This window comes from Microcaecilia unicolor, chromosome 9 (assembly GCF_901765095.1).
Source record: "Microcaecilia unicolor chromosome 9, aMicUni1.1, whole genome shotgun sequence".
Lineage (NCBI taxonomy): Eukaryota > Metazoa > Chordata > Amphibia > Gymnophiona > Siphonopidae > Microcaecilia > Microcaecilia unicolor.
Genome location: NC_044039.1, coordinates 191,007,368 through 191,032,055, shown reverse-complemented (window position 1 = coordinate 191,032,055; position 24,688 = coordinate 191,007,368). Strand labels below are relative to the sequence as shown.

At 43.7% G+C, this 24,688-nt stretch overlaps 1 protein-coding gene across 2 annotated transcripts in view; it reads left to right on the top strand.

The window, feature by feature from the left end:
• Positions 1-23,907, top strand: part of AMN (amnion associated transmembrane protein) — a 98,487-nt gene extending 74,580 nt beyond the window's left edge. For both annotated transcript variants that reach the window (XM_030214303.1, XM_030214302.1), the window contains exons 8-12: positions 3,559-3,641; positions 7,852-8,038; positions 16,664-16,832; positions 21,982-22,087; positions 23,767-23,907. In XM_030214303.1, the coding sequence (XP_030070163.1) occupies positions 3,559-3,641; positions 7,852-8,038; positions 16,664-16,832; positions 21,982-22,087; positions 23,767-23,877 (656 nt within the window). In that variant the 3' untranslated portion in view covers positions 23,878-23,907. The remainder of the gene's footprint in view (positions 1-3,558; positions 3,642-7,851; positions 8,039-16,663; positions 16,833-21,981; positions 22,088-23,766) is intronic.
• The last annotated feature ends 781 nt before the right edge of the window (positions 23,908-24,688 follow it).

The window sequence follows — 24,688 nt, the reverse complement described above, 5'->3', positions numbered from 1 at the left end:
TAAAGTACATTGAACAACCCCAAGGCACACCTGGTTTACCTCACTGCCCATCTCCACCTCCCAGCAACAGTGCATATGCTCCACAGAAAGGCCACTCTCTGTCCCTATGGCCGCCTCAGCTCACACAGTACCTATGCCTGTGTACTGCATCCCCCCCCCCCCCCCAGCCCCTCTCCCCATCTGCCTGTAGCCATCTGTCACAGGCTATCTGAGGAGCATTGTACAACTTACCACCCAGGAATGCTAAAAGATCATCCCGCACATTCCTTAATCTGCACTTCCCCAACTGCAAAGGTCTAAAATACAAACTAATGCACGCGTCAAACTTTACCTACTTGAGCACACAGTTATGGAACGCACTACCGCGCAACCTAAAAATGATTTACGAACTAACCAACTTCCGCAAACTACTGAAGACCCATCTCTTTAATAAGGCATACCACACAGATCAACAAATGTGAACATACACCACTCCTCCACATATATTCAGAACTGTCTTATAATATCTGCTTGTTAGATTACTATCATGTTTTATCATTATCATGTTACCCAAGATCCTTCTGTACACCAAATGTCTATTTTCTAATATATTTCCACTATTCTTGATGTATTGTAAGCCACATTGAGCCTGCAAAAAGGTGGGAAAATGTGGGATATAAATGCAATAAATAAAAACATGTCACTAAAAAATACTGTATGTGACGCGAAGAAGGCCCATTACCATTAGATACGGCTGGAAGATTCAGGTCTGATTTGGCACATAAGGGAGAACCTCAGGGCCCTATTTAAGTACTACTGGCATTGCACCCAATGACAGAACTGTCCTGGATCACGGCCCGAGTATGTAGCTATTCTCATTACAGTGTGCCCACAAACCCCATATCCACTAGAATGTGCTGTAGCCAAAACCAAACCTATGAGATGACATGGGAAGAAAAGGGGAGGGGGGGAAAGGGATGTTGGACAGCAACCTTCTGTGCCAAACCCCACATTGATTGTATATAGCATTGTGAGGTCCAAAGTTAGGTATGCTGCCCTGTGAAACATCCCTCAAGGGCCAATCAGGGGGCCCTTCAAATCTCTACGTGATAGTGGCACACAAACCCCTCCTTAGGGAAACCATCACCTATGCATACCCTCCCCCCCTTTTCACTCCAAGATCATGCCCATGAGTCATGGGGTGACGTGCAGCCACGACCATCTGTGATGCTACAGTCTTCCCTTGGGCATCACACATGACCTGCATATTCATGGAGTGACATGATTTCCTGTTTCTATAGATCTCCTCATCTGCCCAGGGGGGAGGGGAGGGGGGGTCTGAGTGCAACGTGTGTGCAGTCAATGAAGCAACTGACTGAGGGGATGCAGTTTTTGGTGTAAAACAGATCCATGTTGTTCTGAGGGGTCTGGGTGGTAGTGTGGGGAAGGTAACATAGTCTGAGATGTGGGTGTGGAAGGCATCGAGGAACTGGCCAAGATAGTTGGAGATAGTGGACTGGATGAGGTCTGCATTGACTACTAGCACTAACTGAAAAGTGCTGGGGCAAGAAAGGCAAGGGAGGCAATGACCTTAAGGTCCAAAGGTTCAGACTGGTTTAAACAAACAAAGGTAAGAGACCACTCAGCAACTCTCCACTCAGTGGCGTAGCAAGGGGGGGGGCAGTGGGGACGGTCCGCCCCAGGTGCACGCCACTGGGGGGGGGGGTGCTGCACGCCTATCTGCTCCGCGCGTTCCGTGCTCCCTCTGCCCTGGAACAGGTTACTTTCTGTTCCGGGACAGAGGGTGCACGGAACGAGCGAAGCCGACAGGCGCGCGGCACCCCCCCAGCAGGTAAAAATGCACCCGGGGGGGGGGTCGCGCTGCACCCGGGGGGGGGCGCATTGGCGATCTGCCCCGGGTGTCAGCCACCCTAGGAACGCCACTGTCCCCACTCTTTCTCACAAGCCAACAATTCCAGCTCTCCACTCTCCAACTTAGCAAAACCACAAAGGGTCTTCAGCTGGTCACTTTTAAAGCAGGTATAAATTACAATGTTTTTCTTTCTGGCACAAGAAAATCATTTTGCTATCCATTGTCGCAAAAAAAAAAAACCCTATTGGCCACTATTTGGAAACGGGATACTGGGCTAGATGGACCATTATTCTGACTCAGTATGGCTACTCTTATGTACATATATGTTTGGAAAGTGTCACCACAACACACAAAAGGGCCAGCACTTCTACACAGAAGTTGCCAAAGCAATGGCACTCTTTTTGTGCCTGTGTATGTTTACAAAATGGCTGCTCCCACTGTACATGCCAACTAATACACAAGCACCGCAGTGCATCCTTTTACATAGTTTATAAAAGGCTCTGCAGTCAGCAGAATCTTTTGCAAAATACCAGTAGAATTGTGAAAATCCCGACCTCAGTTTTGCAAAATGGACCTTATAGTTTTCTATGCATGAGCTGCTGTGATACAAAATGCAAAGCGGCTCATTATGAATTTTGTGAACATGGGGCCACAAAAATGCTTCATGGGTCTGCTTTTGCAAAAAGGATAACTGTACCTCTCGTTTAGACTACTGCAATCTGCTTTTTGCTGGCCTCCCACTTAGTCACCTCTCCCCTCTCCAGTCAGTTCAAAACTCTGCTGCCCATCTCATCTTCCGCCAGGGTCGCTTTACTCATACTACCCCTCTCCTCAAGACCCTTCACTGGCTCCCTATCCGTTTTCGCATCCTGTTCAAACTTCTTCTACTAACCTATAAATGTACTCACTCTGCTGCTCCCCAGTATCTCTCCACACTCGTCCTTCCCTACACCCCTTCCCGTGCACTCCGCTCCATGGATAAATCCTTCTTATCTGTTCCCTTCTCCACCACTGCCAACTCCAGACTTCGCGCCTTCTGTCTCGCTGCACCCTACGCCTGGAATAAACTTCCTGAGCCCCTACGTCTTGCCCCATCCTTGGCCACCTTTAAATCTAGACTGAAAGCCCACCTCTTTAACATTGCTTTTGACTCGTAACCACTTGTAACCACTCGCCTCCACCTACCCTCCTCTCTTCCTTCCCGTTCACATTAATTGATTTGCTTACTTTATTTTTTGTCTATTAGATTGTAAGCTCTTTGAGCAGGGACTGTCTTTCTTCTATGTTTGTGCAGCGCTGCGTATGCCTTGTAGCGCTATAGAAATGCTAAATAGTAGTAGTAGTAGTAGTAGTAGTAGTAGTACCTGAATTGACACTTTTTTAAAAAAGTTTTCTGGAACACTTTGAGACACTGCATTCCCCAAATTGCTGGGACACATTTCTTCATACAGATTACTACTACTACTTAACATTTCTAGAGCGCTACTAGGGTTACGCAGCACTGTACAATTTAACAAAGAGAGACAGATTATGCCTAGATTTGTGATATGTATCCATATTGCAAATATGACAGTCTCCGTTGAAGATTAATTAAATCAACTGCATGAACTCAAGCTGCTGCCTCTGTAATAACTTATTTAGCCAGTTGAGATGATGTTATGATGTTCAGGTTTTTCTGAATTTTTGTTTTTCTTTCTTCTCTATAGGGGCCATTGTTTCACTGCAGTACTCTTCAGATTTTGAGATAGAGAAATACCGGAACAGACTTATTTTTACCTTTCTTAGCCTGGTATGTTTTTCTTTGATTACACATCTAACGATGGAGAATTTCTTTGAAATAATTTGTTGGATATGCCACAGTCCCAAGAGAACGCCTCACAGTATTAACCATAGGCGCCAACTTTTCAAAATTATTGGAGGTGTTAAGCCCAGTGGAATTAACCCCTTCCTGTACACATACAAGGAATTTTCTCAATATTGGGGATGCTGAAGCACCCACAGCACCCACAGAATCGGCTCCTATGGTATTAACCCTCGGTGCCCTCCTAGCCCCAGCACTGTTCCCTCTGCATGCTTCCCACAGTCCCAATGCTCTGCCACCTAATACCTTAAAATGTGCCTTACGGTCTACCACCCCTCTTCTCACACTAGCAGAACCTCAGCAGATCCCCCCCAACAGCGTTTTAAAACAATTAGGGGCGTCAAACACAATACAGATTCATTCATACTCCACTTGTTCCTGCTGTTAGTTGTACAGACCCTATGGACCTTCCTCCCTCTAGAGTTTAGACCAGGGGTTCTCAACCCATTCATCAGGACACAGCTAGACAGTCAGGTTTTCAGGATACCCACAATGAATATGCATGAGATAAATTTGCATACAGTGGAGGTAGTGCATGCAAATTCATCTCATGTCTGTTCATTGTGGGTATGCAGAAAACCTGATTTAAAAGTGCATGGTATGTACACTGCACCCGGGCCATGGATATAGAGTGTCTGCAGGGGAATCCAGTACTGCTGCATTACGGAATACTGGAGACATACTGCAGGTATGACTTCTAATCTCAAACAGGAATTTTGCAGCGGAAGCAAAGGTGAACTTTATGTTTAAATCTTTTTATTGACAACAAGGACAGAAAATACATGTGCAATATTGCATCCAGAGCACATGAACAGTACAAACCAACAACTGTCTTTCTGATAATTGCCAATTGATTTTCTCCCCATTTTTATCCCCCCCCAATCAACCTCCCCACCCCCCCTCTACCCTTCTTAAACCCTCTTCTGAAAAACACCCGATGTTGGGTAAAATACCACCAGAGGGTCACTGTTACAAAATAAAACATGAAACAATATGCAACTGTCACAACACATCAACTGCTTTTGTCCATTCTCTTAAACCCCTTGTAGCCCTCCTCCCCCCTCTTTCCCTTTACCCCCCCCTCCCCTTATGTGCCCTAGGCTTGGCCCCCCTAAACTATATGTGTACTCCCTGACCTTACCAATAAAGCCTACAACTACAAAGCCTTCCTCACTATGATCTTGGAGAGACCTCTAGTAGGATCTTCCAAAACATAATCTATTCTGGCGGAGTGCCTTGACTGATAGCCCTCCACCCTGATTAAAGAGCCTACTAGTGGCCCAATGCTCGCTATTCCCCTCTTGTCCCCAACTGCCAATGAGGAAAGGTGGACTTTAACAAAAGTACAGATAGTAGGAAATCAGTGATTATCATCCCATCCATGACAGTGTGACTGGGGCATTTATGATACTGGCTACACACACAGATGAGAGAGAGAAAGAGTGAGAATGAATTGTCCTAGAGAATGACACAGGGATAAAGTTTGTCTCCATCCCTGTTGGTTCTGTCTCCATCCCCGTCCCATCCCCGCAGGTTCTGGCTCTGTCCCTGTCCTGTGGGCCCTGTCTCCGTCCCAGCCCTGTCCCTACCCCCATGGACTCTGTCCTCATCTGCAGAAGTCTCAAACACTTATTTATTTTTTTTAAGTTACATTTGTACCCTGCGCTTTTCCCACTCATGGCAGGCTCAATGCGGCTTACATGGGGCAATGGAGGGTTAAGTGACTTGCCCAGAGTCACAAGGAGCTGCCTGTGCCTGAAGTGGGAATTGAACTCAGTTCCTCAGGACCAAAGTCCACCACCCTAACCACTAGGCCACTCCTCCACTGTTGCTACTAATTGAGATTCTACATGGAATGTTGCTATTCCACTAGAAGTCGGCCCTTGCAGATCACCAATGTGGCCGCGCAGGCTTCTGCTTCTGTGAGTCTGACGTCCTGCACGTACATGCAGGACGTCAGACTCACAGAAACAGAAGCCTGCGCAGCCTTCTACATGGAATGTTGCTAGTGGAATAGCACCATTCCATGTAGAATCTCCAATAGTAGCAACATTCCATGTAGAATCTCCAATAGTATCTATTTGTTTTTGTTACATTTGTACCCTGCGCTTTCCCACTCATGGCAGGCTCAATGCGGCTTACATGGGGCAATGGAGGGTTAAGTGACTTGCCCAGAGTCACAAGGAGCTGCCTGTGCCTAAAGTGGGAATCAAACTCAGTTCCTCAGGATCCCTAAATCAGTTCAGCTAAGGTTTTTTTTTCTTTAATTATAAACAAGGTTCCACTCCTACAGCTAAAATTCTGCCCCATCTGCTTCTATAATCTGCTGTATTTTTTAAATTATGAGTTCCAGGCATCCTAATTTGCACTGAAAAGCCCTGCCTGTATATGATTGAAAAGTGTGTGCATTGCTCCACAGTGTGCATGCTCTTAAATTATAGCAGAGGTAACATAGTAGATATCGTTGGTCACATATGCCTAGCAAATATTTCAATTAATCATTTTCTTTAACGGCAGCTTAACAGCAGGAACCCTCTGGTATACTGTATCCTTCAATCTGGCCAGAGTAGATGTTTTGTCACATTTTAAACTTTACTCATACCGCTTAGAGTAATTGTATTCATTGACCCTGCCCAGTCTTTCCCTTTCTGCTTTCTAAAGCTCCCCTCTCAAATGCATTATCACTTCAATCATGAGTAATCCATCAGTTGGGAAGCACAAGGGAGGATCATCCGTAATAAAGAAATTCAGCAAAGGGCGACTAAAATGATAGTGGGGATGGGACAACTTCCCTATGAAGAAAGACTTAGGAGGCTAGGGCTTTTCAGCTTGGAGAAGAGACGGCTGAGGGGAGGCATGATAGAGGCATATAAAATAATGAGTGGAGTGGAACAGGTGGATGTGAAGCATCTGTTCACGCTTTCCAAAAATACTAGGACTAGGGGGCATGCAATGAAACTACAGTGTAGTAAATTTAAAACAAATCGGAGAAAATGTTTCTTCACCCAACGCATAATTAAACTCTGGAATTCGTTGCCGGAGAACGTGGTGAAGGCGGTTAGCGTGACAGCGTTTAAAAAGGGGTTAGATGGTTTCCTAAAGGACAAGTCCATAAACGACTACTAAATGGACTTGGGAAAAATCCACAATTCCAGGAATAACATGTATAGAATGTTTGTACGTTTGGGAAGCTTGCCAGGTGCCCTTGGCCTGGATTGGCCGCTGTCGTGGACAGGATGCTGGGCTCGATGGACCCTTGGTCTTTTCCCAGTGTGGCATTACTTATGTACTTTTTCATCTCAGGTCCATAGTGTGTATACATATAAGCTGCTGGTCCAGCGACTGCAACCCTAGACAATTGACTTTTCTGATTCCCCATCCTAGAGTATTTCTCAGAAGTGAGTTCCAGAAATCACACCCCTTAGGGTGTTTTCCCCTTAAATAATTAGAACCTACTTCTGGCCCCCTATTCCAGACTTCATTAAAGGAGCCTTATTCCTCCATAGCAATGAGTTGTCTGAGCGTATATACTCCTGGACTTCCTTTCTATAATTCTAGTCAATAACTTATCAAGATGTGCTTATTTCAAAAATCTCTTTTGCTCAATTTTTTTCCTATAAAAATCCTTTCTTGTCTTGTACCCTATTCTGAGTCACTATTAGAGCCTTCATGATCTGAATCCTCACTATCAATCCCAATGATGACAATATAAATGAACACAGTCTCTGCCATATTCAACTCATCCATTTCATGGCAACTCTGGCCCACATAGACACAGACAAACAGGAATTCCACACAAGCACAGACAAGTCTGATAAAAAGCTCAAACTGGCCTTATCCTACTGTGGTTAAGTTTAATCTGATTCAGGTAGCCATCAGTGTGAGTGAGTCCCACTGCCCTGAGTGGGTTCTCAAGCACTTTATTAAAATCATGGTAAAATACAGCCTTACCATGTGTTTTTCCTTCCTGGGCTTCTGCAACCCAGGACACCAGTCAGTGCAGCAAGGTCTACTCAGAAGATGGAGTTAGCGAGTCACATTAGAACCACCATATTGGCCTCATTGGAAATGTGTATTTTTATATTTATTTTAACGATTTATTATGGAGAACTCATGTGTCTTTTATGTTTTTAAACAGGCAAAGTATACAGGTGTTCAGATTGCAATATCCAAGGTATACAAACCTCAGAGTACCCTGAGAATCATTCTTCAGGAATCAGTTCCGGAAATTCAGGTTGTTATAATTGATAACAAGACTGGGTCAGAAACAGGAGCAAGCGCAGAACAGCTGGCCAGTGAAATTATGACCGATGTGACAAACCATGGTAAGAGTTATCAAATTACACTGTTATACCATTTCAAAAACCTACTATTCTACTCAGGGCATTTTTTTCTAGCAAAAAAGGTGCCGGTACTCAAATGCTAAGCTACCCTTCAGGGGTGGGGTGATCACTGCAGGACTCGCCCCACAATAGCCAGGCCCCTTGCAACCAGTCACAGAATCTATGACAAGGCAGAATTGGTGTGTAGAGCCTGAGCTCTTTCATTAAAACTTGGGGACCATGGGTCAATTTTAGCAGACAGTGGAAAAGGTGCCGGTACTCAGTACCCCCAAGTACCCCCACAAATAAAGCCCTGATTCTACTTACCACCTGTGTTAGAATTTAATATCTACTGAAGAAGTATATACTGAACTGTTGAAACACACCTGGAGGTTTGCAGTTAAGGTGGGTAATCAAATATATGTAAATAAATTAATTAAAATAAATGTTTTCATTGTAAAGTAAAATAATTGTATACTATACGTAGTGCTAAGAAACATTTTGTGACCCCCAAGTAAAATTGAGAATTAGAAGTTCTTATCACGATACCATTATTTAATTGAACCTGAAATAAAAAGGCGATAAATTCTTGAGATATAATAATGTTACAAAACTGGAACAAACTTCCATATTCTAAAAACCTTCTGTAGGCGGTGCTAATGCTAACCTCAGAAGTCTTTTTTAAAAATCTGTGCTGGTCACCGTTGATCGACATCTTACACTTGAGAACCACGCAAATAACATAACCAAAAAGATGTTTCATTCAATGTGGAAGCTAAAAAGAGTTAGACCATTTTTTCCAAGGATTGTCTTCCGCAATCTGGTACAATCACTGGTACTCAGTCATGTGGACTATTGTAACTCACTCTTCGCTGGTTGTAAAGAGCAAATACTCAAAAAAACTCCAGACAGCTCAGAATACGGCAGCCAGGCTAATATTCGGCACACCAAAATACGAAAGTGCGAAACCCCTACGAGAAAAACTACACTGGCTCCCACTAAAAGAACGCATCACGTTCAAACTATGCACTTTAGTCCATAAAATCATCCATGGTAATGCCCCAGCCTACAAGTCAGATCTAATAGAACTACCACCCAGGAATGCAAAAAAATCTTCCTGCACACCCCTCATTCTTCATCCCCCCAAGTGTAAGGGTTTGAAATACAAATCAATGCACGCATCTACCTTTTCCTATACGAACACGCAGCTCTGGAATGCGCTGCCACGTAACTTGAAGACGGCCTATGAACTGACCAATTTCTGCAAATTACTAAAAACCTATCTCTTTGACGAGATATATCACAAAGATCAACTTGTGTAATTGTATAATCTTTTGAACCTTTAGTACTGTCTGATAATGTCTTTTGCTTTAACACCATCATGTAATTCACCACCATGTAACACAAACCCGCTGTAAACCTAATGTATATTCACTTCTATTTCCAGTACCCATGATGTATTGTAAGCCACATTGAGCCTGCAAAAAGGTGGGATAATGTGGGATACAAATGCAATAAATAAATAAATAAATATCAATAATTTAGGGGTCCTTTTACAAAGACGCGCTCGCATTTTTAGTGCATGCTAAAAATAAGCATGCGCTAAACATTAGAGACGCCCATATATTTCTATGGGCATCTCTGGTGTTTAGCGCGCACTAAAAATGCTAGCATGCCTTTGTAAAATGACCCCTTAATGCATAGACTGCACCATCATGGGTTCTTTGCATACACTGAAAGATGGAGGCTCGGATATGCCAGAAGCTGGCATAAAAGTTATAAGCAACAAACCACTTTGCATCTAACATTTATGCATAGCATTTAACCCAGTGGAGCAGCAGTTGTACATGTGACGTGGTTATCAGTTGTACATATACTGAGCTGTAGCATTTAAGAAATATTTTTATAAGGGGGAACCTAGTTTAAGAGGGCAAGCATGCAACTACTGTGGCTCTATTTTGTAAAGACCAGTGTGTTTTTTCTAGTGAAAAAGGTGCTGGTACGCAAATGCTGGGCCACCCTTCAGGAGTGAGGTGATCACCGAGAGACCCACCCCACAATAGCCAGGCCCCCTGCAACCAGTCACAGAATCTATGACAAGGCAGAATTAGGGTGTAGAGCCTGAGATCTTTCATTAAAATTTGGGTACCATGGGTCAATTTTAGCAGACATTGGAAAAGGTGCCCTTTGTGTTTGGATTGGTTAAGTCAAAGTTCCAGCTTAGACTCTACTGAAATATTGTGGCAAGACCTGAAGTGAACTGTTTATTCAAAGAAGCCCTCAAAGCAGAGCCGTAGCGAGGGGAGCTGACACCCGGGGCGGGTTGCCACTGCGCACCCTCCTCCCGCTGGAGCGCATACCTCCCCCCCCGGAGTGCATACCTGCGGCGAGGGACGGACGGGAGGGCCGATCCTCCCCGACTGCACGTTGCTGGGGTGTGTCGGCTCCGCGCTGGTGCACTGCTCTCTCTGTCCCGGAACAGGAAGTAACCTGTTCCGGGGCAGAAAGGGCAGTGCACCAGCGCGGAGCCGACACCCCCCAGCGGTGTGCACCCGGGGCGGACCGCCCCCCCTTCCTATGCCACTGCCTCAAAGACCAGCGAGCTGAAACAGTTGTGTAGAAAAATGAGCCAGTATTCCTCAAAGGCGTTATCAGAGTGTGATCCAGAATTACGACAGACATTTAACTGAAGTTACTGCGGCTCAAGGAGGAACAACCAGCGATATAGATACACATTTATACATTTTTGTGAATATCTGTCAATCATAATGCACATATACATATATAGAAAAGTGGACCATCAGAGGGAAACAACATCACAAACCAAATATAGAACAATAACAGTGCAGTAGGCCGCAGATAGACCAGCAAGACAGGGGATTGGAGGAAGCAGATTTTATTGGATCCTACATAGCAACCCAGAACTACTGCCAGCCCAACGTGGATGCCAGCGGTAGTTCCACCCCCAGCATGCCTCATTTCCGGCACAACTGGAAATATTTAAAAAATATTTCTGCAGGGTGTTACCCGATGGTAATTGGGCAGTGTCACATGCTGCCTGGTTAGCGTGGGAGCCCTTACCACCACCTCAACGGGTAGCGGTAAGTGCTCCCCCCGAAGTGGCTGCGTGGCAAGTGTGAACTTACCACACGGCCATTTTGGTTTTTTGGCCTTTTTATCTGCTGCGGTAAAAGGGGCCCCCGGCCCATGGTAAAAATGGCCACCACCACTAGCGCAAGGCCCCTTTTTACCGCAGCTTAGTAAAAGGGCCCCTAAATAATTTGTTTTTCAGTACGAGTTCAAACAAAGAAAAGGTTTCTATTCACCTTTGCTGGCTTACAACACACTACACTATGAGGTCCTTTTTACTAAGCCACGGTAAAAAGTGGCCTGCGGTAGTGCGAGCATATCTCTTGGGTGGACGCTGGGCCATGTTTTACCGTGCCTAGGAAAAAGGGCCTTCTTTAAGGGGCCGGAAAATGGACGTGCGTTAAAATTGAAACCAGTGCGCATCCATTTTCGGCCTGAGACCTTACCGTCACCCTTTGACCCTAGCAGTAAGGTCTCAAGCATTACCCTCATAGTAAGCATGCAGCACACGCCAACTGCTGCTTACCACTGGGTAAGTGGCCTGCGGTAGAAAATAGAAACGTATTTTCTACCGTGGGATTTGGCATGCATGAAATTCAGAATTACCTCCCGGCTTATGCATTAGCTGAGGGTACTGACGATTTGGGGTGTGCTGTACATGCATGGGACTTCCCGCACCTTTGTAAAAGGACCCCTAATATAAAAGGAATGATTCCACCTCACAATACAATATTAATGCACCTTTCATTGGTTTATTATTTTTTGACGATTATGTATAGGTTTTTCTTTACTATTAACTACTACTACTACTACTATTTAGCATTTCTATAGCGCTACAAGGCGTACGCAGCGCTGCACAAACATAGAAGAAAGACAGTCCCTGCTCAAAGAGCTTACAATCTAATAGACAAAAAATAAATAAATCAATTAAGTAAGCAAATCAAATTAATTAATGTGAACTGGAAGGAAGAGAGGGAGGGTAGGTGGAGGCGAGTGGTTACAAGTGGTTACGAGTCAAAAGCAATGTTAAAGAGGTGGGCTTTCAGTCTAGATTTAAAGGTGGCCAAGGATGGGGCAAGACGTAGGGGCTCAGGAAGTTTATTCCAGGTGTAGGGTGCAGCGAGATAGAAGGCGCGAAGTCTGGAGTTGGCAGTAGTGGAGAAGGGAACAGATAAGAAGGATTTATCCATGGAGCGGAATGCACGGGAAGGGGTGTAGGGAAGGACGAGTGTGGAGAGATACTGGGGAGCAGCAGAGTGAGTACATTTATAGGTTAGTAGAAGAAGTTTGAACAGGATGCGAAAACGGATAGGAAGCCAGTGAAGCGACTTGAGGAGAGGGGTAGTATGAGTAAAGCGACCCTGGCGGAAGACGAGACGGGCAGCAGAGTTTTGAACCGATTGGAGAGGAGAGAGGTGACTAAGTGGGAGACCAGCAAGAAGCAGATTGCAGTTGTCTAAATGAGAGGTGACAAGGGTGTGGATGAGGGTTTTGGTAGAGTGCTCGGAAAGAAAGGGGCGGATTTTACGGATGTTGTAAAGAAAGAAACGACAGGTCTTGGCAATCTGCTGGATATGAGCAGAGAAGAGTCAAAGATGACCCCAAGGTTTCAAGCTGAGGAGATAGGGAGAATGAGTGAGCCATCAACAGAAATAGAAAACGGGGGGAGCGGGGAGGTGGGTTTGGGGGGGAAAATGAGAAGCTCGGTTTTGGTCATATTTAATTTCAGGTGGCATTGAGACATCCAGGCAGCAATGTCAGACAAGCACGCTGAAACTTTGGTTTGGATGCAAGGTGAGATATCAGGGGTAGAAAGGTAGATTTGGGAGTCATCAGCATAGAGATGGTAGGAAAAGCCATGGGATGAGATTAATGAACCAAGGGAAGAAGTGTAGATAGAAAAGAGGAGGGGACCAAGAACAGAACCCTGAGGTATGCCGACAGGCAGAGGGATAGAAGTAGAAGAGGATCCACCAGAGTGAACACTAAAGGTGCGGAGGGAGAGGTAGGAAGAGAACCAGGAAAGGACAGAGCCCTGGAATCCAAGTGAGGACAGGGTATCCAGAAGTATGCTGTGATCGACAGTGTCAAAAGCAGCGGAAAGATCAAGAAGAATGAGGATGGAATATTGACCTCTGGATTTAGCCAGTAATAGGTCATTGGAGACTTTAGTAAGCGCAGTTTCGGTTGAGTGGAGAGGGCGAAAACCAGATTGTAGTGGGTCAAGAATAGCATGTGAGGAGAGAAACTCAAGGCAGCGGTGGTGAACAGCACGCTTAAGTAATTTGGAGAGAAAAGGAAGGATGGAGATGGGTCAGTAATTAGAGGGACAAGTAGGGTCGAGTGAAGGTTTCTTAAGGAGAGGTGTGAGCACAGCATGTTTAAAGGCAGCAGGGACAGTCGCAGTGGAAAGTGAGAGGTTGAGAATGTGACAGATAAAAGGAATAAGAGTAGGAGAGATGGCATTAAGAAGGTGGGTGGGCATGGGATCAGAGGAACAGGTGGTACATTTTGAGGAAGAAAGGAGAAGTGTAGTTTCCTCAATAGTAACTTCAGGAAAGGAGGAAAGGGAATGAGGGGAAGGAGAGAGAGGGGAACAGACTAGTGGAGGGAGAGGTGGTGAGGTAGAGAAAGCAAGGTTTATCTTTTGAACCTTGTTGTGAAAGAATTCAGCAAGGGTCTGAGGAGATAATGAAGGGGGAGTTGGGGGAGGGGGCACCTTGAGGAGAGAGTTCAATGTGGTGAAGAGAAGTCGAGGATTAGAGCCAAGAGAGTTGGTCAGTTGGATATAATAATCCTGTTTGGCACGTAAAAGAGCACGTAATAATCCTGTTTGGCACGTAAAACTGTGGCTCTTGAGCAATCTGTGTATACTAAAGCTTCATTATTGATTTATATGTATTTTTATGGCTTTTATTGATTTATCTCGTGCGTCATGTTTAATATGTTTTAATATAAGTTTTGTATTTCATTAAATACCACACTCATCGGTTATTTTTTTTTCTTACAGTTTATATGACACTATAATACCAATACAATGGAATTGCTTTGCTTTAACGACATTCTCGTATTTATGTTTAGTCTATTTCTTTTTTTTTTATATTTTATTTATAATTTCAATTTTTCACAAGTATTCAATCTTGTTATAGAAAAACAGAGTAAGTATAATACATATAGGAAATAAAGATAATAAACTTTCCCCTCTTATACTAAGAGAGGTAAGAAAAACACAAAACATCCTCTTTCTTAGACCACCAAAACTTGGAGGGAGCGTTAAGCATATACAGGTGGTTTAAATAAAAAGAAACTATCTTAAACATAGATGGCCTGGTTAACTCCTTACATCTTTATTATTAATCCTGATCTTCTTAATATTCAAATACTATCTGGTTACTTTCTTCATTTCTAGAAAAGTTTTTAGCTGTTGCGGTTCAAAAAAAACATATTTTTTATCTAGGTAATTTACCAAACATTTACATGGATAAGACAAAATAAATCTCGCTCCCAGCAGTCTAGTCTCTTCTCTAAGTGCCAAGAAAGCTTTTCTTCTATCCTGTGTGGTCTTGACCACATCCGGGTATATCCATATCTTATCACCAAGAAAAGTTTTCGCGGCATTTTTGAAATACATTTTCATTATAGCATTCATATCCTGTTCGAAAACCAACGAAACAAGCAACGTTCTCCTTGCTGAAACTTCGGTTGCTGACTGTTCTAAAAAGTCAGTCAGATTTTGCAAATCTGTGTTTAGTCTATTTCTGATGTTATATCACTTGTTATATATTATATATGTCAGTCTATTAGATTTCATATTAATTATGTATTTATGTTTGTCATGTAATTTTAATATATTTATATATTTTATGTGTGTACATCCCTGATGCAGGTTTCCTCTGTTCTTCAACGTGGCCTTTTCTCTCTTAGGCGTTTCCATTCTATTTCTAAATTTCTCGAGTTCTCCGACATTCATACTCTTCTGCATGCATTCGTAATTTCTCTCTTGGACTATGCTAATGCTGTTTATTCTGGCATCTCTAGTTACCAACTTCGCTGCCTTCAAACTTTGCAGAATGCAGCAGCCCGTTTCCTCTGCAAAGCTCGTAGGTTTGACTATCGCGCCTCTGTGGCCCTCACTTCACTGGTTACCGATGAAATACTGCTCCTGTTTTAAAATTCTCTGTCTTACCCGTAAAAAACTCCACTGTGGTTCTCCTGCCTACTTATCCTCTCTTATTATTCCTTACACTCCTTCTCGTTCCCTTTGTCCCCTGGATTCCCATCGTCTGGTCATCCCTTCCCAAAGATTGGCTCATTACGAGCCCACCTGTCACTCAGCATTTTACTTTTTTGGTTCCTAAATTGTGGAATTATCTCCCACTGGCACTTCGTTCTGAACTGTTTTTCACTCGCTTCAAAAGCTCCACTTAAATTCGTAAGGGTATATCATGGAGTATGGGGGAGGGTTACGGGGAGGTGGCGTTCTGTTGGTTCTACGTGTGTACAAGGTAGAAGTGTGGTGGGAGTGCCGAGGGCTATAAGAGTCAAGGTCCTTGGTGCTCCAATTTGTACAACATGCCTCTGTGTCTCATGTTCTTGCCTTTGGTTCTGTTTATTATTTAGGAAATTTCAATAAAAAGATTCAAACATAAGGGAGTAAGGGGAGTTAAACTTTAAACAAAAGGTATTCCTTTTCTCTTTTACTTAATGATCTAGACCAAGAGGCTAATGCATGGAAAGTCTGTATTGTTTTATACTTGATTCCATCAATTAAAATTGCGACAAATAAAATGTTCACACATATAAAGTTGTAAGGAGGGGAGGGGGCAGGGGGGGAGAAATCGAAAAAAGTGATTGACGATGTTGGGTATGTTGTTGGAATGTCGATGTTGTATACTGAGCCATGTTGTATGAATAAGTCAAGCTGATTTGTATTATACATATCGTCAATAAAACAGTTTCAACATAAATTTCATTTCCCCCCCCCCCCCCTTGTGGATGATTTTAACCCTTCTGCCAGTTGATTGTGGGCTATATGACAGTGGTGGCCTGTTTGGTCTAATTTAATCTATATAATGTTGTGTGATTCCTCTGTCCTGTTTTTCATGGAGTTCCTTTCTATTTTATTATATTTGATTTTATTGTACACCACTGCAATCTTATTCGTTAGACGTGGTGGTATATTAAAACTTTTAATAAACATAAACATTTGCCGAAACAAGGGCCATGTCGTATCCAATAAAATCTGCTTCCTCCGATCCTTGGCTCTGTCTCATTGTTCCTTCTGTGACAGACTACATTGTTATTGTGCTGAGTATAGAAAAGTGCCTGCCCAGACTTCATTAATAGAACATTTCCCAAAGGAGCTTATATTGCCTTGAAGCCAAAGCAATTTACTGCTGAAGCTACATACGTCTGTTATCCAGCCACATGCGTCTGCGGCTAGAAAAGACAAATAAAACCCACAAAATGGCAAACAGTGAGCAAGAACTATATTCATTTATTAGAAGAGCTAAGGGATTCTGGTTCTTCATTTCCTAGGACAGTCCTTTGGGATTGTGAGAGGAACGATGCAAATAGCCACTGGCAGCAATTCTAGCCAATCCAGTGGAAGAAAGACCGTGATTGACGTGACTGCTTCTGTCTTTGGCGTTCTTTGTCTGCTGTTGGTTGGAACCATCATATTCCTCCTGAAGACTCGTACTACAAGGTGAGAGCGGTACACTGACCTGTGTTATCCCCAGGGAAAGGGGGGGGGGAAGGGAAATGGGATTTGATATACTGCCTTTCTGAGGTTTTTGCAACTACATTCAAAGCGGTTTACATATATTCAGGTACTTATTTTGTACCAGGGGCAATGGAGGGTTAAGTGACTTGCCCAGAGTCACAAGGAGCTGCAGTGGGAATTGAACTCAGTTCCCCAGGATCAACGTCCACTGCACTAACCACTAGGCTACTCCTCCACTAGCAACATTCCATGTAGAAGCCTGCCCTTGCAGATCAGCAACGTGGCCGCGCAGGCTTCTGTTTCTGTGAGTCTGACGTCCTGCACGTACGTCGACTGATTAGTCAATAGCACTTTCAGTCTGATCCCCACCCCCACCCCCACCCCAAGAATTACCCCATCCCCATACTCCCCTGCCCTTGATCAAACCTCGGCCTTACCTTTTCTGCATGCCAAATAGGAACTGTAAATACGTGCGTAAGCAGCTTGAGGTAAATTTCAAAGTGGAAATATGCACATACTTTCATTTTGACAATTTGCTGATACCTGCACAGGGAAAGGTATGTATATGTTATTTGTGTATGCACACAGATATAAAACCCATGGTCTTAATTTTTAAATAATGTGTTGTGCCAGCATATTTATTGTGGATTTTCTACTACTACTATAAATCATTTCTATAGCACTACCAGTCGTACGCAGCGCTTCACAATAGAAACCTCATTACTGTGGGGGCCACCAGGACAGGTTTGAGAACCGTTTAAGCAAAGTGCTAGTGAACATAAGTACATAAGCATTGCCATACTGGGACAGACCGAAGGTTCATCAAGCCCAGCATCCTGTTTCCAATAGTGGCCAATCCAGGTCACAAGTACCTGGCGCAAGGTCCCAAAAGAGTACAATACATTTTATGCTGCTTAACCTAGAAATAAGCAGTGGATTTTCACAAATTCATCTTAATAATGGCTTATGGACTTTTTTCCTTTTAGGAAATTATCCAACCCGTTTTAAACCGTGCTATGCTAATTGCTTTTACTCACTCTCTGACAATGAATTCCAGAGTTTAATTACATGTTGAGTGAAGAAATATTTCTCCAGTTTGTTTTAAATGTACTACTTAGTAGGTTCATTGCATGCCCCCTAGTCCTAGTACTTTTGGAAGGAGTAAACAAGCAATTCACAGCTACCCATTCCACTTCACTCAGTATTTTACAGACCTCTATCATAGCTCCCCAAAGCCATCTCTTCTCCAAGCTGAAGAGCCTTAGCCACTTTGGCCTTTTCTCATAAGAAAGTTGCCCCATCCCCTTCATCATTTTTGTCATCCTTCTCTGTACCTTTTTTTAATTCTTTTGTATTTTTTTTGCGATGCGGTGACCAGAATTATACACAGTATTCGAGGTGTGGTCACACCATGGAGCGATGCAAAGGTATAACATTCTCAGTTTTGTTTTTCATTCTTTTCCTAATAATTCCTAACATTCTATTTACTGTCTTAGCTGCTGCACACTGAGCAGAGGGTTTCAACATATCAGTGTTGATACCTAGATCCTTTTCCTGGGTAGTGACTCCTAGTGAGAGGTGTTTGGTTGGCAGGGTTTGTATTGGAAATTGTTAGCTAATTTTGCAGAACAGGCACAGATAGGCAATGCTATTTAAAACTGTCTTACAATATGTTGCAACCTATCTCTAGAGATGATATGCTTGGTGTGAAAGGGTAATTTACAGGCTTATTTTCGAAAGTGATTGCCGGGCATCTTTCGTCATAAATCGGAAGATGGCCGGCGATCTCTTAAAAGCGGCGAAATCGGTATAATCGAAAGCTGCTTTTTTGACACCATCGCCGCTTTCCCGTCGCTGAGCCGGAGAAAGTTCAAGGGGGCGTGTTGGCAGCGTAGCGAAGGCGGGATAGGGGTGGGCATGGGCATGACTACCAGATGGCCGGCTTTCACGGATAATGGAAAAAAAGCGGCATTGATCAGTATTTCGCCGGGTTTACTTGGTCCTTTTATTTTCACGACCAAGCCTCAAAAAGGTGCCCCAACTCACCAGATGACCACCGGAGGGAATGGGGGATGACCTCCCCATACTCCCCCAGTGGTCACCAACCCCCTCCCACACTAAAAAAATAAAAATAAAAAATTTTTTTGCCAGCCTGTATGCCAGCCTCAAATGTCATACCCAGCTCCCTGACAACAGTATGCAAGTCCCTGGAGCAGTTTTTAATGGGTGCAGTGCACTTCAGGCAGGCAGACCCAGGTCCACCCCCCCCCCCTACCTGTTCCACTTGTGGTGCTAAGTGTTGAAGCCTCCAACCCCCCCCCCAACACCCACTGTACCCACATGTAGTTGCCCCCCTTCACCCATAAGGGCTATGGTAGTGGTGTAGAGTTGTAGGGAGTGGGTTTGGGGGGGATTTGGGAGGGCTCAGCACCCAAGGTAAGTGAGCTATGCACCTGGGAGCTATTTGTGTATTTTAAAAAATTTTTAGAAGTGCCCCCCTAGGGTGCCCGGTTGGTGTCCTGGCATGTCATGGTGACCAGTGCACTACAAATGCTGGCTCCTCCCACGACCAAATGCCTTGGATGTAGCCGGGGTTGAGATGGCCGCTTTTAGCTTCCGTTATCGCTGAAAAACAAAAGCAGCCATCTCAAACCCGGCTGAATCCAAGGCATTTGGCCGGTTCGAACCGTATTATTGAAACAAAAGATGGCCTGCCATCTTTTCGATAATACGGTTCGGGCAGCTGTTTGCGGCACCGCCAAAATAGATCACCGGCAATCTATTTCGCTGGTGCCATTCGATTATTCCCCTCTTAGTCTCCATGCCTATCTAGTTATCAGCTTCTCTGATTTGAGTACCAATGTGCATAACAATTTCAGCCAGTCTCTTTTTGCTCAACAAGAATATTTTTTCATAGGAAACTGGACCACTTTGTAGAGGCCATTAAATATCTGTCAAATCTGTTCAGCCAACACCCAAGTTGAAATAACAGATAGAAGTTCTCAAAATCCTCCATTGTCCCAGGTACAAAATAAGTACCTGTATATAACGTGTAAACCACTTTGATTGCAACCACAGAAAGAAAAAAGCTCAAATCTGAGTATGAAAGTTTTGAAGCAGTGAAATCTGAAATATAGCAGATACAATCAATTCAAGCTACTTTGGTGACTGATGCTACATTTATTTGTTTCAAAATGGGAAATATTGATAATATAATTAGAAGCATTAACTTATGATTGTTGAGTTTTCCCAAACAACAAAATTCTATGTCAAAAGAAATATTTAAATTGTACCTGATTGAAGTTTTGGGGTTAATAAAAGGATCTTTTCCAAGCGATCTCATGGGCTGCTTATTTAGCGGAGAAGAAATGTGATAGTACTGAAATTGCTGGAGATTTTGTTTCAACGTTTTTATTGAAGACGATACAAAGAACTAACACTGTCATCAGTAAACATACAACAAACAAGCCCGGACTAGCCAATAAAACTCCAGCATGATAAACCGTCCTCAACTTTTATATTTCTCCCCACCCCCCTTCCCTAGTTCGCCGATTATTTCAATATTCTATTGGTGACAAGCAAATGAGAGTACAGATCGCTTCTGAGATAAACAGTATGTTGACATCAACATATGCGAAATATCTACTATAATAAAACGCACCCTCAATGTTCTGAGGACACTGACGTCACTGAAGTCACTCACACACCGGTTCGTGGTTTCATGGTGGTGAAGCCACCACAACATCTTCATGCCCCGCCCTCGCGTCACACATGATGATGTAGAGGGCGGAACATGAAAACAAGGCTAATTAACGCACGGGGAGCAGTAGGGAAACATGCGGAGCGTGTTTTCCTATTCCTCCCCTTCCAAAAAATCCCAGCCGCCCAGGACGTCCACATCAACCCGGCCCCTTTCGCCACATAGCCCCGCCCATGGTACCACACTCACCCTCAGCAATGTCCCTTCCCCCCTGTCACCTCCCCGCTCCCCTCCCCTTCCCTTACTCGTGTCTCCCTGGTGGTCTAGAGGTACATGTGGGAGTCCGGCCGAGAGTTCAAGCTGCATCATGAGACTTCAACTCTCAGCGGCCATTTTGAAACGCCGAGAGCCGGACTCCCACACGATGCAGCAAGGAAGCTACCACCACCGCTACGGCCAGGAAAGAGGGGGCTCTTTCTTTCCTGCCCTGACCGAACAGGTACCTCTAGACCACCAGGGAGACGTGTAAGGGGAGGGGAAGGGAGTCCCCTGCCTGCTAGCGCCCGTTTCATCGCCGCCAGAAACAGGCCATTTTTACTAGTCATTACATAAGAAAGCCTGTCTTCCACCCTTTTGAACTACTCCTCCCCTCCTCCCACCCCCCCACCCTTGAATGCTATGGTTCCATTGTGAGTAGAGTGAATTTAGGGCTACAGAAACGAGTTTATCAGACTATAGTGAACCCAATTCCCTTGAACACTAGATAATCATAAAGAGTGTTGGATGTAAGAGTACAATGTGCTACTTTATTGGTTACTTTGGTCAATAATTCTGAAAAGGATTGTTTATGAAAACTATACTTTTGAAATAGAGATAAAATGTTTACAGGTCAAAAGATTTTGATGTTCCCAGATATTTCTCTCATGAAACACAGAAGCGGAAGAAGTAGTTTTTATTGCTCCACCCTGGTGTTCTGCAATTAGAAGCAACGTTCTGTCTTCAGTTTCCCTGTATATCTGTCATAATATATCAGTCAAGTGAAATATGTATTATAGGAAGCTTCATGCTTGACTTCATTTTTGGCAACTAAGGTTGGGAGATTCCCCTCAATGACAGGAACCAACTAACAAGGTAAAGATATTTTTGTCTCTCTGATCATGTAGATTTTGGGGGGAACAAATGTATCCTTTCTTTTTAATACAATTTCCTGTTTCCTCCTTTTATTGTATAGGAACCATCAGGCAGTGGACAAAAGCCATTATAATTACAGACTTTGTTTTTTTTTTTTGTTTTCCTGAGGATGAATTTGTATTCTCTCTCAATGTTTTCTGTATTAGTTTTGCTGCAGAATGTATTTCTTGGTTTGTAATTAGTAGATTGATATAACATTTTGTTGAAAAGTACTTACTTTTCCATGTTACTATCTTTTAGCTTCCCCAGATTCTGGAAGAGAAATTGTGACCTAGAACCTTTTGGAACAACTTTTGATAAAGGGTTTGACAATCCTATGTTTGATACACCTGAATATACTCCTGCTGTGAGTAACTTGTGCTTATAAATCTTTCCTTTGTGTTAAATGTTTTTTTTTTTATCAATATAATAAAATATCAACTATATTACAATGAAGTCTTGTGGGGCCACCGCTTGTAGTCTCGGCAGCCATTTTAAACAAGTGGCGGCAGTGAGACGGATCAGCAGCAGTGGGCAGGAAAGAGTGGGGATCTTTCCTGCCCCCAAGCAAGCCACTAGACCACCAGGGTGACTTCAGGTATGTGCGGGGAGGACACCCAGGGCTGAACGGGAGGTGGATACAGAGTGTGAGTGCAGGGAGGAGGGGAAAAATGGGGCAAGGAGGTTAGATTGAGAACAGGAGATGGTACGAAGCTATCTAGCCCAATGGATTGAAGCAAATAGGCAGAGATTGCTGCCACACTGGTTCACCCAAAACAATAGCAAAAGAGTTTTTAGAAATAATGGACTGCCTGTGCGTGGTCCATCTGTAAAGAGTCAAGAGCTGTTCCAGTTGGTAGGCAGTGCCTTCAAAGGTGGAGGACAAAACATTTTTTTTTTTTACTTGATAGCTTTTTAATTTATTTGAAAGCTTCCCATATATAGACATAAATATCATGAAATAAAAACTGAATATCACTAAAACAGCTTCAAAACTTATTGCTGGTAGAAACAGCACTATTAAAGGCTGTGTTTTGTGCTCATTTTTCTACACTGTTCTATACAATACAGTAATACATGGCCAAATTTCAGTGAGGATATCCTGTTTACTGATGGGTTCATCTTAACTGTTGTAATCTGCCTTGGGAAGTCTGGTGTTTGGAAGTAAAATTAAACTCTCCTTTCATTGGGGTACATGGAATCACATCTTCTTATCTCTTTTGTACAAACTGATTATTCTGTTTTGAGCATGCTTCAGAGACAAGTGGTTTTCATAAGTATTGCTCATGTTTGATCTATTCTTACTGTACGCCGCCTTAAGTGAATTCCTTCAAAAAGGCGGTAAATCAGGGGTGTAGTCAGACCGCGTGGTGGGAAGGGGCCAGAGCCCGAGGTGGGGAGGCACATTTTGGTCTGCTGCCCCGCCATCGCCCCCTCCCCGCCACCCTGCCCCTCCCCGCCCACTGCTGCAGCAGCAAAAACCTTGGCTGGTGGGGGTCCCCAACCCCTGCCAGTTGAAGCCTTCTCCAGCACCAGAGTCTCTGGCACCGCCGCGTTGCCTGCTTTCTCTTCCCCCTCACGTCCTGCATGCTCCTTTTAGTGAAATTGAGCATGCTCAGTTTCATTAAAAGGAGTGTGAGGGACATGAGGGGGGAAGAGAGAGCAGGGCAGGCAACACAGCGGCGCCGGACAAGGCTTCAGCTGGTGGGGGTTGGGGACTCACGCCAGCAAAACCAGGGGCCCAGAGAAAAGTTGAGGGGCCCAGGCCCCCGTAGCCCCACGTAGCTACGCCACTGCAGTAAATAAATCCTAATAAATAAATAAGTCAAAATAATAAAAATAAATATTTCTTGCAGATCTCTTTCTTGGTGGTTGTGGTGGTGGTGGGGGGGCTGGCATGGAGATTACTTGCAGTGGGACAGGTGGGGACGGGTTAGATTCCAGCGGGGACAGGTTGGATTTCTGTCCCCATGCAACTCTCTAGTCTAGATTTCTCAGTTGACGTCTAGTATTGCCTATGAATATTTTCCTCTGCCTCTCTTCTAGGATGTGCCTGGCTTATACTCCGGAGAAGATGCACTGAAGGGAGGCATTGTGAAAGAGAGTGGAATTTATTTCATCAACCCTCTTTATGATGAAGATGAATGCAATGGTTAACTGGAAATACAATGATATTGGGAAAACAGAGTGAGTGAAGGCTGTATCGCATTTCCTTTCCATTTCTGTTTAGTAAATCTGTTCCTCTCCAAATATTTACAGCATTCTCACTTCTAGAGAGATCTACATCTAAAAATAAAAGAAATACTGTGAAATCCACGTGGTGTTAACAATTCCATATTTAACAACATAAAATTCTATCAGACTCATTAGTATCTATTTAAGACTTACACTCTTTTTTTGATCAGATACTTTGTTTGACATTCTGATGTTGTGATGATGAAAAACCACCTCTGATGTTTGCTCTGAATTAATTACTTTGCATTTCATTTGACTTATTGATCTTTAGGGAGCAGCACTGTGCTCAGTTTTCAAAGCACACACTTCTCAAATTAAAGAGCACTTTTCCAAAACTCACTCAGTCCATTTTTTGTGTCTGTTTTGAGCGGTGCAATTAATTTCATTCATCAAGGCAAGATTCATTTACTGTAGCTTATTCCTGTGTCAAAACTCATGGCTCAAAAGTGGCAAAAATGGATTGAGTTTTGGAAAAGTGCTCTTCATTTTTGGCTCCATTCTTCCCCTACCTATCATGCTAGGTTTTCTGTTGTAGTTTCTGCGTGTCATTTTCAACCTATTTCTCCTTCACCCTCCATTGTTTACGTGCTGTCCGCTCGTTACCTGCCTCCTCATTGTGTCCCCTTATTCTGGCCCTGGTCAGTTCCCACCTTGATTACTGTAATGCAGTCTATGCCAGCCTTCCTCTACACGCCATCAAACGTCTACAATTAGTTCAATCCACTGTCTCCAC